Below are 13,972 nucleotides of genomic sequence, written 5' to 3'. Positions count from 1 at the left end.
GAGTGTGCAATTTTGTTATAGCGCCACAGCGTGGTTCATAATGAACTGTTCCGCAAGCGCCTTGGGGCTATTGCAGTGCATGCAATAATTACAATGTATTACGATTATCACTCAGTACTAAACACAAAAAAATAACAAAAAATGATGAAACGTGTATTTTAATCAGGATTTTTCATTTACAAAGTTTACACATCTAAATAAATTACTGATCGACTTACAACAAAGTGAAGCCTAAATTAATAAAAAGCATCAGGATAAATGATTAAAACAACGCTTCACTTTTTCAGCATCACTACAAAGTAACAAAATAACCCAAGCAGGTTTATCTTAAAATATCTGATTTCCATTAATTAATTGCTGTCATCGAAAATGATTCATATTCTCAGTTCATACAGCAATGCAATGACTACAAAGAAAAAACAGTCCATAATATCAAAAGAGTTACAAAATAATCTTCGTATGAAACCTAGCTTTTTAAATGTATAATCATACATATAAAATTGTATGCAGAAGAAATTCATCAATTTTCCTTCATCCTAGTTTATATTATGTTGTATCTAATTTCACAAGAAAATAAAAACTTGTAAGGATTCCTTTTCACAAGTGTGCTGATGTGCACAAGCAGTTCGGAATGCAATGGAAATATTCAGGCCCAGTGGCATTAAAATACACATACAAATATAATACAATGTAACTATAAAGACAAAGTTCAAAGCTGTTTTAGAGGCAGTTCAGTGTCCTGAGTTTATAAAATGTATGACATAATGTGGTTTCTGGAAATGAAATGTAGAAAGAGAAGAAGCAAGGGATGAGCATGTCACCAGAGAAAGGGATGCTGCTTAGGATGGGACCCATCTGTCACCAAGGCATGTCATGTGACTGGTGCCATGTGACTTTAATGTCAAGATTGGACCAGCAATGTGTCAGTGATATATTATGGGTGTGGCCAGATGTAGGTGTGGGCGTGGCCAGAGGTAGGTGTGGGCGTGGCTAGCAACATTCCCAGCAGTATATCAGCAGAGCTGCCAGGGAGAGCAGCAGAATCAACAGCCAGCTGTATGAGCTGCCCAGCTGCTGGTTTGCCCGCACGGGGCCGGCCTGCAGGTACTGGTCCACTGAATCAGCCAGCTTGTACTTGCGGGGGTTGAAGCCCAGTTCCCGCCGTGCTTTCTCGATTCTGAAAGTGTGGGTGACAGCTATGTTCCTGACCTGGGGGATGGATAACACCATCACCGTCAGAGAGCGATACTCAATGTCAGCTGTGCTGTGGCTTAGAGTGTCCTCTGCCCTTCAGATCAACTCTGTGCCTTGAATGCTAGGCAGACCTCATGGTGATAAACAGAACAAATGGCCAGTTCATCCTTCACAAAGGCATCCTTGGTAAAGTACTTTTCTTCATAAATGAATGAGATATTCATTCCAAATATTTGCTCGTGGGAGTTTTACTTACACAAAAATGTTCTGAGGGCCGAATGAAAAATGATTGGTTCAGAGAGATAACCAATCAGATTATAGAGGAGCTGGGCCCAAGCAATTCGAGGAGGCGGAACCAAGATACCTGATTGGTTGGTCACTCCTCATCTAGTTGCTGGGACCCACCTCCTCTCCAATATGATTGGTTTTCTCTCTGAACCAATCATGTTTTCGTTCCGCCCTTAGAACATTTTTGTGTAAATAAAACTTCTGAACTTTCTGAAGGTTACTGCTGGCCTGTAAGCAGTATTTATAAGTCTTGGAGCCCTGCTTCACTTTGCCTCCTAAACAGGGTATCACTGCCATGCCCCGAGAGACTGACGCTAAGATGGAAGTATCTTGAGTGCCTTAAGTTCATTATGATGTCAGCTCAAGGTCACTCCCTGGCTGATGGCTCCTCCAGCTGGCCCTGTGCCCCCCCGGTTCAGCGACTGCCCAGCCAAATGGGTCTGATGGATGCCAGTTTCGCTGTATCCCCTTACTGAGTGCCAGATTGAATGTCTGTATGGAATATCCTGGGAGCGGACGGACGGACACACACACACACACACACACACACAGGTTTGTAATTATATCTTTGTGGAGACTCTCCATTCATTTCTATGGGGAAACTCTAATTCCATCAATGACGACCCTAACCCCTACCCAGTCCTAACTTTAACCATAAGTAACCAAACAAAAAACGAGACTTTTGGCATTTTAGTTTTTGATTGCCTTCCCAGGTCTTTGTGGGGACATGAAAATGGTCCCCACAATGTCAAGATAATCATTTTTTATTACATTGTGGGGGACATTTGGTCCCCACAATGTAATATAAACGTCATCCACACACACACACACACACAAGCACACACAAACACGTCTGTATTCATATCTTTGTGGGGACCATCCATTCATTACCCCCTATTCAGCTCCAACCTTAACAATAAGTAACCAAACAAAATACAAGGCTTTTTGGCATTAGTGTTTTGCAGGTTTTTTGATTGTAGTCATAGATTTTTATAAAACTGAGTTTCCCCTTGTGGGGCCCAAAAAATGTCCCCACAAGGTAAAAATTACCGGTGGTCAAAATAACATTTGGTCCTAACAATGTCATATATACATACCCCCCCCCCCCCCACACACACACACACACACACAAACCAGCACACAGAGACCCTGGAATACTCGTGAAGCTACGGCATCACTTTACTGCTGAAATTTTCCACGATCATCTCACAGCTGACGAGAAAAACCAAGATGGCGGCTTGTGCGGACGCAGCGGCTCTCCGTTACATTCGCATTTGTACAATCTAAAGGATGATCCAAATGTCATCTCATTGTACTTGTACAATGACAGTAAAGACGTCTTGTATCTTGTATTACATTCTTTAATAAGATTCTTTACCAAGACTAAAAAAAACAGCATAGATCAATAGCTGCTTGTACTTGGGAGTGTCTGCAGGACAGGTGCTGAGTCTAAGGGCCTCCGTTCCGCCTGTGCTCCGCAGACCAGCGGCCGCATGGTCAAATAAGAGCTGCACCCCTGGAGGAAATAGCCCACCAGGTCTTTTCTCATTGGTCGAACCTCAGATCACCTGTGTCCTCAGGCGAGCCGCTCTCTGCCTCATGTTTTATTCAAGGATCGTCATCGGCTTTGCAGCCACATGACGAGTCCTGCTGCCACTACCCTGCCCGTTTCTGTACGCTCATGAAATGCTCTTTCCATTAACTTCCTGCTGATACTGACCACTATAAAGCACTTTGCCAATTGAAATGTGGTCCAAAAACCTCAACCTCAAGTGCAAGTACCATAAACTGACTCACAACCTGACAACCAAGACATTTTTTTCTTTTAATCATTTTAGACCCCCATAATAAAATAAGCAATCCATCCCTTTTAATTACTTGTAATGAATAATACATATAGGAGCAACAGAAACCTGGAGATAATAATTCCCCTAAGGGGTTCTATCAGTGACCCTATCCTGGCCCTCTGGCAGACTTAAACAAGAACCTAATCAGGTGCTGTAACTCGACCCTCCACTCAGCAATCACCCCCCCCCCAGGATTGGCAGAGTAGCGTCATGTGACAGCACGCCCGCACATAACTGTGTCATGTGACCCAAGGTGAGTGGTGTCATCTCAGGCAGTCCGTTCAGGGACAATTAACCAGAGGGGATATGGAAAGTCATACCTCGTTTCTTGTGAAGAGCAGCGGGATCTCTACCACAGGCCTCATGGCCACGTGTAGGCACTCCATCAGGACGGCTTTAGAGACAGCAAAGAGCACAATGAAGGGGATTCCTGTGAAAGACATCTCCAAGGAGAACCCAGTGATAATCCAGTTACTGTAAGCACTGGGAACTACAGCTCTGGACAAAAAAAAATTAAGAGACCACAGCAACCGTTTTTGTTTCACTCCCTTCTCAGTTTATGGGTGTGAATATTTTTTATTTTTTTGCAAACTGCAGCCTGGTTTTTCAAAGGGCTTCTTTCTTGCTTTATGGGATTTCAATCCTGCTTATAGGAGCCTGATATGAACTGTCCTAGCAGTGCACTTCACACCTGCGCTTAATGTTTCCCATTCTTTTTGAAGGTCACCTGATGTCATCCTATGATGCACGAGAAACTGCCCGATAAGTTGACGGTCATCTCCGACATTAGAAAGTTGCTTCTGCCCTCTACCTGGCTGGTTTCTGGTTGCTCCCAGTGTCTCCTGCTTCACCTTAATTTTGTGTGCTGCTGCTCAGTGTGTGCTACTGCTCAGTGTGTGCTGCTGCTCAGTGTGTACTGCTGCTGCTCAGTGTGTACTGCTGCTCAGTGTGTGCTGCTGCTCAGTGTGTGCTACTGCTCAGTGTGTGCTGCTGCTCAGTGTGTACTGCTGCTCAGTGTGTGCTGCTGCTCAGTGTAGCCCTTCTGCCAACAGAACCAGGATTAAACTAGGATTTTAAAATGCAGATTTTTAAAAACATGTAGAGTGGTCTCATAATTTTTTTACCACAGCTGTGTTTAGTACAACTGTCCTCAGAATAGAAACGGGCCAGTCAAAATGAAGTCAATCCAGTTTCAATTCCTGACTGACTGGCACAAGTATGAGAAGACTTGTGTCGTGACTGAATGGCATGTCAGAGATCCAAACAGATAAGTTCTCTACCTGCAGAATAGACCAGGGAGACGGGGAGATGAATCGACGGGCGACTGTGGCCCAGCTTCTCAAACTGTGAACAGACAGTAGACACAAAAGTGCTGGAGGGGACGTTGCACATTCTGAATTAATTGCACAATCCCACTACACTGAAAGAACGAAAGGTAAGCCAGACTTAATATTACCGTTTTGAAAAGAGGGCCTTTCTATATGACATCATCAAGGCACAGTACACAAGCAGGTATCAAATGTACGAGGCTACTACAGAACTTAAAGGCAAAATAACTGGCCAATCGGAACTTACCAGGGGTGTGAACCATTCAAACAGGTTCACCGCCTCGCCATCATTGATGAAGTAGGCCTGTCCACTCTGAAGCACAGTGAGATCAGCTCTTACCCACAGCACACAGACCCACACACTCATACTGTCAAGTGTATTTGTATAAGCTGTCAGCCATGCTCCACTGTAACGTCACACGCATTCCTAAATGGTGGGACAGCCCCATTAACATCCGTGGTGGCATTGACCGTCCATGGCATTGACCGTCTCCCTGGTTCTCTACTTTGCTGCTTGGCCTGCTGGCTGTGCAGTTCTCCTGTGGTTCTGTGGTGCTCCAGGTGTCTAGTTCCACCTGAGAGACAGCAGAAGTGGAGGAGACCCTCACCGCGACGTAGCCCTTGCTGGGCGTCAGGCCGTCGGCAGCCAGGATGTGGGCCATGACCAGGTTGTCCACGTGCACCCAGTTGATCCGCGCCTCCTGGTTCCCGAAACTGAAGCTGAAGAGCCGCCTTTCCACGTTCACCTGGGATCACAGATAAAGCTCCCTGTCTCCCACACACATGGGTCACATACACCTATGTATTGCCATAAAAAGCATCATTCAGCCGCTCTTTTCGTGTAATTCCTGATCCGCCACCAAAACATAAACTTAAGAAAACATATGATATTTGTCCTGTTGGGACACAAATACACACTCAAATATCCCCCACCACAAATTTCACGCACACACCTCTCACTCCTTCAGCCCAAAACCCAATCTGAATCTCATCTGGCTGTTCCGAGGCATCAGAGAGCTTCATAACCCCTTCAACCATCAAAACATTTAGCTTACATGGGAAAAACCAGCAATTTCTTAGGTGAATTTAGCCAGAAACAGATTGATTTCGCCAAGTATAAATATGTACAGGGAATTTGTCTCTGTGTGTCCGGTCATACATAAATGCAGGTCTCCCCATTTAACATCCATTCGATCAACGTCCATTCGCATTAACAGCTGCGGCCTAAAAAATCACAGTAAAAAATTAAATCTGTGGTCAGTGTAGATCCCCGATGGGGACATTGTGCTCCAAAACTGTGCCAACCTTTCGGTAAGATATGAAACTGATTCCCTGGGGTCATAAAAGATCTCTGGGCATCCGTGACGGCAAACTAAAATGCCTTGTATTTTGTTTGGTTCCTTATCGTTAAGGTCAGGGCTGGGTCCGGGGCTAAAATCGCCCACTGTGGCCCCATCCCCTATATCTAACTGGTGAATTCTCTCCTTCCCCCTCACCACCTTAGTTACTGTGTGGTGAGCGTACTGGTGCAGAAAGGATGCCGTCGCATCATCCAGGTGGGGGCTGCACAGTGGTGGGGGTTAATATGGCTCCCCATTGGATCTGTAAAGAGCCTTGGGTGTCTTAAAAAGCGCTATAGAAATGTAACCTTCATTATCAGCTCATTTTTCACATCTGCACCCTGACTTCCATACTTAATGGGATGTTTAAATTCCGGCTCTACGCCGCTACGCTCCGAGCCGCTCGGGACACGCGCCGGGTCGGAGAAAGTGAGGTAAGTGGAGCACAGCCGGTAATCCGGGAGAGCCTCTTAGCGGCCTGTCCCACGGTGAACCCGGCCCGTCTCCTGCCTGCAAGGGCCGGAGAGCGCGGGACATGGAGCGGGTAATGAGATCCTAGGAGCTCATTAAAACTGCATGGCCCCAAGGTACGCTCTGCCTCCCTCAGCCTGGGGGGGGGGGGGGGGTCGCCGCTTCTCCAGCCTGGGGGTTTGCTTAGGAGGCTAAGTGCTGCAGGATCGATGGTGGCGGGGTGGGGGGGGGGGGAAACACGGATGCTCACCATCACCCGGTGAAGGTGCCTCCTCTCCTCTGGGCCATAGATTCCTGAGGGTCGCAGCACGCAAGCCTGCAGGCAGCCCCCACCTGTAAGGGAGCACACACACACGGGCACACGGGCACACACACGGGCACACAGGCACACACACGGGCACACACACGGGCACATGGGCACACACACGGGCACACACACGGGCACACAGGCACACACACACACAGGCACACAGACACGGGCACATGGGCACACACACGGGCACACACACACACGGGCACACACACGGGCACACAGGCACACACACACACAGGCACACAGACACGGGCACATGGGCACACACACGGGCACACACACACACACGGGCACACACACGGGCACACACACACACGGGCACACACACACACGGGCACACACACACACACGGGCACACACACGGGCACACACACACACGGGCACACACACACACGGGCACACACACACGGGCACACACACACACGGGCACACACGGGCACACACACAGTCCAAGATTTTTATAAAATTGAGTTTCTGTTTGTGGGGACCGACATAATGTCCCCACGTGGTCAAAATAAGAGGTTTTTTATCATGTGGGGACATTTGGTCCCTATAATGTAATATAAACATAACCCACACAGACATAGAGATATGTGGAATATTTCCAAAACTCAGCCCATTTTTCGTTGTTTTTGAGGTGAGACCACCAGTGACCTAAAGTCAGGCTTCTTCTTCATATGTCACAGTACTGGGAACCAAAACCCACTCACTCCTCATGTAAAAGAATGACGACTTTTCCTTTCATTTCCAAAATTACTGAAGACCACAGATATCTCCTTGAAAACCTATCCCATGGATTCAGCAAGTCTTCAAAATTTGCTTCATATATCATATTTGGATACAACCATCAACATATATGCATTCATAAATAGTATACTCAACAACATTATTAAACAGCTATCTGAATATTTGGAGTATTAAATGAATCTGAATAAATAGAAGAATAGCTGTAGAATGGCTTTGGGTAGAAGTGACTGATCAAATGTATTAAATATCATCTCTCTTAACAGTCAGATTTTAGCTCAAACAAGCTATTTGACTGATGGTGCTATTTGTACCGATTTTAATGAATGTACAAATGCTGAGCGCACAGCTTGCTACACAAAACGGTGTTCTAAACTAAAAGATGAGCTTGATAGATTATGTATCGATGTCCGGCTGGGCATTTAGATGGAAGTGTTTCCATTCGTTCTTCCTGTTTCCTGACGGACCCATAGCGTCACTGGTGTGAGTATGGATATCTCTCAAACGCCTGGCATCCGGTATCAAGTTGATGTACTGCCCCTATTGTACCATCCAATGCTGCTCTAAATTTAAACCGGTATCAGGAGGTCTTTGGATATTGGATTGCAACCCGAACAGTAGATGTGCTGTTACGCAAGTCACTCATGGAAGATGACAGGGTGCTGGCAAGCCAAACACCTCATAATGGGCACCCAAGCAGCCACTGTCACTACGGGCACACCACTGCTCACATATGCCAGCAGTGCCACCCATAATCACAGCACATACACCTCCCACACTCCTTCAGTTGGAGATCCACATCTCCCATACTCAGAACTTTGGAGATCCACATCTCCCATACTCAGAACTTTGGATATCCATATCTCCCACACACAGAACCATGTACACTGTGGGCTTACCTTTCAGAGGATGGCCATTAGATTCCAGCACCATGGCCTCGGCGATTGCCTTGGTTCGGGAGTAGTGGTCTATGTGCTGAGATTGGGAAGAGAAACCAGTGTCAGTTGCATGTTTGACGGTAATTCACTACCTTTTATGGAGAAAGAGCCGAGTTTGCTGCGGTAATGCTAAAGTCTCGCAAGCTAACTCGGCAGGCGGATCCTGTTAAGAGTCCAGGTCATGGGATTCTGTGCGTCCCGGGCAACGTGCGTCCCGGGCAACGTGCGTCCAGGGCAACATGCGTCCAGGGCAACGTGCGTCCAGGGCAACGTGCCTCCAGGGCAACGTGCGTCCCGGGCAACGTGCGTCCAGGGAAACGTGCGTCCAGGGCACCGTGCGTCCAGGGCACCGTGCGTCCAGACGTACCACACACTCCAATCACAGCATTTCATATGAACACATGTAGCAGGAACTTATCAAATCTTAGTAGACCATGTTTTAAGCGAATGGCCTTTGGTTAAAATGCTGTTAAAGCTGTTAAAAAGTTTGTGTCCTATGTACACTATTCGACTGTTGCACCAGTTACATATTCAGTTGTCCAATATATGATATTTAACATTTTTGATTGTTTATAAACATTTCCGCCTATATTCGTGTAGTAATTTATAAAGTGTAATGCCAAAAATGCTGGGTGTTTCCACAGTTTTGGCCACCAGTGTATCATATGCCTGTTTGGAATGAAATATTGTAATATGGTCTAATTCATAAGAGAATTTTTTATTTAAGATTATCTAATTTATAAGACAAATTTTCGATTTATGATTTGAACAAGTAAAATGGCGTACATCAGAATACAGGAATTTTTAGGTTATTGTTCGGGTAGTTCTGTTTATGAACAGCAATTCAAAAAATAGAATATTATTGTGGCTTTTTGAAACGTAACTCAGGAGGTTTCTGGATATGCAATATCACCAGTTCAACTAGAAACATATATTACAGGAGGAACATTCCATATAAGAAAATGGTGTCAATATTAGTACACATTCCCTGTCGGAATCATCATCATTTCTCTTTTATTTTATGGGATGCCCACACAGTTTTTGTTATGGAAAAATGAATATTCTAGACATCCAAACAAGGGTGATTTATTTTTGAAGGGGACTGAGACAAAAAATTAAATAAACTGGGTATAGGACCGCCTATGCATCAGACTTACCATGTCCAAGGGTACATACGGCACAGAGTCTTCATCGCCCTCCTCTATTGGCTGTCCTGCAAAGGCTACATTCACTGTGCTGGTGTACACCAGCCTGGAGACTCCCCGCTGCAAGCAAGCTGCAAGAAATAGACATAGGTCAACACATCACTGCACACAAGCTGCCTCACATCTCTGCACAGGCAAACACATGCTGCCTCACATCTCTCCACAGGCAAACACAAGCTGCCTCACATCTCTCCACAGGCAAACACAAGCTGCCTCACATCTCTCCACAGGCAAACACAAGCTGCCTCACATCTCTGCACAAGCAAACACAAGCTGCATCACATCTCTGCACAAGCAAACACAAGCTGCCTCATGTCTCTGCACAAGCAAACACAGGCTACCTCATGTCTCTGCACAGGCAAACACAAGCTGCCTCACATCTCTGCACAAGCAAACACAAGCTGCCTCATATCTCAGTAAAGGCAAACACAAGCTCACATATCTCTGCACAAATGAGAGCCAACTAATATTTATGTACAGGCTAACACAGGCCAGTTTCCATGTCTGCACAGACAAACATAAGCTACCTTACATCTGTATAGGCAAAAACAAGCTAATTCTCAACACACAGACAAAGGAGAGCAAATGTATATTTCTGCACATACCAACACAGGCCAGTTCAGATCTCTACAAAGGGAAACACAGCCTACCTCGCATTTCTACACAGGCAAACACAGCCTCCCTCGCATTTCTACACAGGCAAACACAGCCTCCCTCGCATTTCTTCACAGGCAAACACAGCCTCCCTCGCATTTCTACACAGGCAAACACAGCCTCCCTCGCATTTCTACACAGGCAAACACAGCCTCCCTCGCATTTCTACAAAGGCAAACACAGCCTCCCTCGCATTTCTACACAAGCAAATCCAGACAACCTCACATTTCTACACAGGCAAACACAAGGAAACTGACATCTCTGCAAAAGGTATTCCTGAATAAAGCACTACGATAATAATCCATATTTACTACGAGAAATAAATACCCTTGATGACATTGCTTGTCCCACCAACATTGATAGACTCAATTTGCTCCTTCTTCAGCTGCAGAACACAGAAAAGAAATTTGTAGAGGACATCATACACTTGGGACATCATTAATGTAAAGATGTACCATGAATAATGTGTGAGCACTTGAGCAACGACATGAAATCCTTTATCACATCATTTTTATCACAATAATGTCAATTCATGCTGTAATTATATTAACCAACATTATGCAGAACCTGAGCTAACAGCTGAATTCTTTAGTGAAAACACGGTGCCTAACAGACAAGGAGGAGAAGGATTCAGTAATATCATCTTTAGGCGGCTTTATTGCTCATGTCACAGGTGACGGGCCTCATTGTTACATGTCATATTATTATTAGCGAAGGTTCCACCGTGACCTTGTACTAACTAAATGCCAGTGAAGGTGAACAGGGCGGGGATGGATTACTATACACCATCTGTCGTCATTAACACATAACAGATGAGGAAATTCCTTGATTATTCCCTGTCCAGTTCACCTGCTCAGGTCCCGACATTCCGTAGGAAGCTGCGTGGAAGATGCAGTCGACGGCCTGGCACACTTCGATCAGAGAATCAAAGTCCCGTACGTCTCCCTGTGAAAAATAAGAGGTTTCACATCTTTGGCCCTTAAAGACAGGAAGTTTAAATCTTGCTGTCTTCACGTTTCCCACCCTGTTCAGGTTTTAGGGTCAATACTCAACACCAAGTCAACAGGACTGTGTGTGTGGATTCCTCTGTTCTGTGTTTTTCTCCATTCGCTACCCCTGTGTACTCTGCCGGTTTGCTTCTGACGAGACTTTGCTTAAGCAGGCTGATCGTATCGGACCTAAAGGCTTTTCCTTATTGGCTTTGGAGCCGAAAAGAGTCGCCATGAGACAGGAAATGGGCCGCAGAGAACAGGAAATGGGCCGCAGAGAACAGGAAATGGGCCACAGAGAACAGGAAATGGGCCGCAGAGAACAGGAAATGGGCCGCAGCGAACAGGAAATGGGCCGCTGCCATTTGCGTGCCAGTGACTGAGTTACCTGGTGAAAAACAACGCCTTGGGGAGTGTCCCAGCGTGGTTTGACAATGTCCAGCAGGATGACAGAGTATCCAGCTCCGGCCAGGGCTCGACCCAACCTGTGGCCGAAATACCCGGCTCCTCCCGTCACCAGGACCTTGGATGCCACCCCCCGCCTGATTTCGCTGCCTGTTGTGCCGCTTGCCGCACAGGTCCGCTTCTGGGGCCCGCCTGCTACATTTCCGTTGACTTTGTACTGAATGCCGTTAGCCCAGAGTACGTGCCCGTTAGCCTGACTCGTACACGGACTTCCATTCTGCTCAAGCGCACAGGGGCTCGGCGGTACGTGGGCCCTGCTCTCCTCATGCATCCTCTGTGCAGGTCCTGCAACTGCAGAGTTAGACCACAATAAATCAATACCGTGCACCAGAACAAAAACATAGGCAAATGTAGGATTTTCTTCCAAGGGTGCAAGATAAGAGTGATCTACCAGTCATTCACTCAGATCTGTGCTGTGCAAAGACTTTTTGAGGACGGGGGGGTACCTCAGTACTTCAAAAAGTGGGACACTTTCAGTTATTTGGCAAAAAGGGGTCGAAATTCTGCCACCCATAACCCCCCCCCCTCCCCCCCATCCTCAAGTGCCTGACCCATATAAATACATTTGTATCAAAAATATTGAATACATTTTCAATTCAATGCAATGCAGTTCAATTTATTGTCATTAACACGATGTGCAGGCACGCGTAAATGAAAAGACAATTGCGGCTCAATAAATTATTATTACACATTGATATGTTTAACAAAAGGCGCATTTTCAAATGTAATTTTACAATGCAATTTCATTTTATTGAGCTTAATATGCTCAAGTGGCATTTTTACCTGAATGGTAGAGAGTGCAATTGCATCCTCTGCACCCCCGCTATAAAATTGCTTGTGTTTACTGCCGCTTTGATTCTATATGAATAGTTTTGTCTTTACCGAACATAAAGTCACAGAAAAAACGTCTGCAATAAAAAAATCTAAAATTTAAACATTTATTGAACACTTAGTTACATATGTCTATGTAATTTATTATATTAGAAAAGCAATTAATAAACACAGACTCGTATTTTAATTGTGCAGTGAACTAGCGTCTGTAAAAATGTAATTATATTAACATAATATAAATTATATAAAGAATACAGTACAATTTATCTATAATTAAAATAATGCTAAACTATTTATATTGCTACAGAGAATAATTAATTCTTTTATGAACACATAATTAGTTTGATTCAAACGTGCATCATTTGCACGTACTCCGGCTCAGAGATTGTTCTCAGCTTGCGTTTGAGACGGAATAATATATCTCTAATCCGTATGGTCAGCACTCTCGTCCCACTATTAGCCGTCGGGTAATCCTTGGGCAATATTATTAATTCATAAATAGGCACCACACTTTTCCCACATTAATACATCACGTGTGAAATTAAGTATAGTCTTTGCTATAAATTACAAGCCCGCTTTAGCTATTCATAATTCAACTTACAATAAATGCAGTAAACAAATATTAATAATTATACGATTTCTTGGCCTATTTTGATATTATCAAAAACAATTTTTTGCACATCTTCCAATTGCGAAATATATACATATAACAATAAATTACAGGAGAAATTACTGCGCATTTCACTTCCATACATGTCATACGTTACTGCGAATAACCCAAGAGAAAAATCCAGATTAAAACGTACATTCTCGAAGAATTGCTATTCAGTCGCTCAGTTCGAAAATATTTGACATTAACTATATACCAATAATCTTCGGCTTCATCAATTTAAATTCTCTTCTAGGATGATCATTTTAATGTAACTAACTTTTTATTAGGCTGTTAAATGATAGATTATAACAGAATTTTAAATTGTAAAATATGTTTTTTAGAATTAAGGTAGCCTAGTATTCATTTTAAAATGTGGCAGCAATTACAGTAGTCAACGTTTTTAGTTAAATTAAACATTTCACTGTATATGTGATCGACACAATGTCTGCAGTAACGAATGCATCAGAAGTTCCATTCAATTACTCATTTGCTTCAATATATTAAGATTCTTAATATAACATGACAGTTAATACGTTACCCTCCTGCGTCCTTCTACAAATTCACTTCAGACTCACTCCGTCGGATAGCCTTGAATACCCACGCTTTCGGACTCGTCTTCCGAAGGTATCTCCGATGCTGCTCGCTACCTGTCAATCACCTGTAGCTTGGCGTTCTCTTTTAGAACTCCCTTACCGTATATCATTGAGAAGCCA

At 44.5% G+C, this 13,972-nt stretch overlaps 1 protein-coding gene across 1 annotated transcript; it reads right to left on the bottom strand.

Moving 5' to 3' along the window:
- Positions 1-227: 227 nt before the first annotated feature.
- Positions 228-13,892, bottom strand: sdr42e2 (short chain dehydrogenase/reductase family 42E, member 2). Its single transcript, XM_072705157.1, has 12 exons — positions 13,798-13,892; positions 11,700-12,067; positions 11,172-11,267; positions 10,650-10,707; positions 9,621-9,739; positions 8,425-8,500; positions 6,719-6,801; positions 5,266-5,403; positions 4,905-4,970; positions 4,610-4,673; positions 3,650-3,723; positions 228-1,209 (listed from the first exon to the last, which is right to left on the bottom strand). Exons 2-12 carry the CDS (start codon positions 12,045-12,047, stop codon positions 991-993), a joined length of 1,341 nt encoding a protein of 446 aa, XP_072561258.1. The 5' UTR covers positions 12,048-12,067; positions 13,798-13,892; the 3' UTR covers positions 228-990.
- Positions 13,893-13,972: the final 80 nt, after the last annotated feature.

The sequence above is a fragment of the Paramormyrops kingsleyae genome, chromosome 22 (genome assembly GCF_048594095.1).
Source record: "Paramormyrops kingsleyae isolate MSU_618 chromosome 22, PKINGS_0.4, whole genome shotgun sequence".
NCBI classification, from domain to species: domain Eukaryota; kingdom Metazoa; phylum Chordata; class Actinopteri; order Osteoglossiformes; family Mormyridae; genus Paramormyrops; species Paramormyrops kingsleyae.
This window is presented reverse-complemented; position numbering and strand designations above follow the sequence as displayed.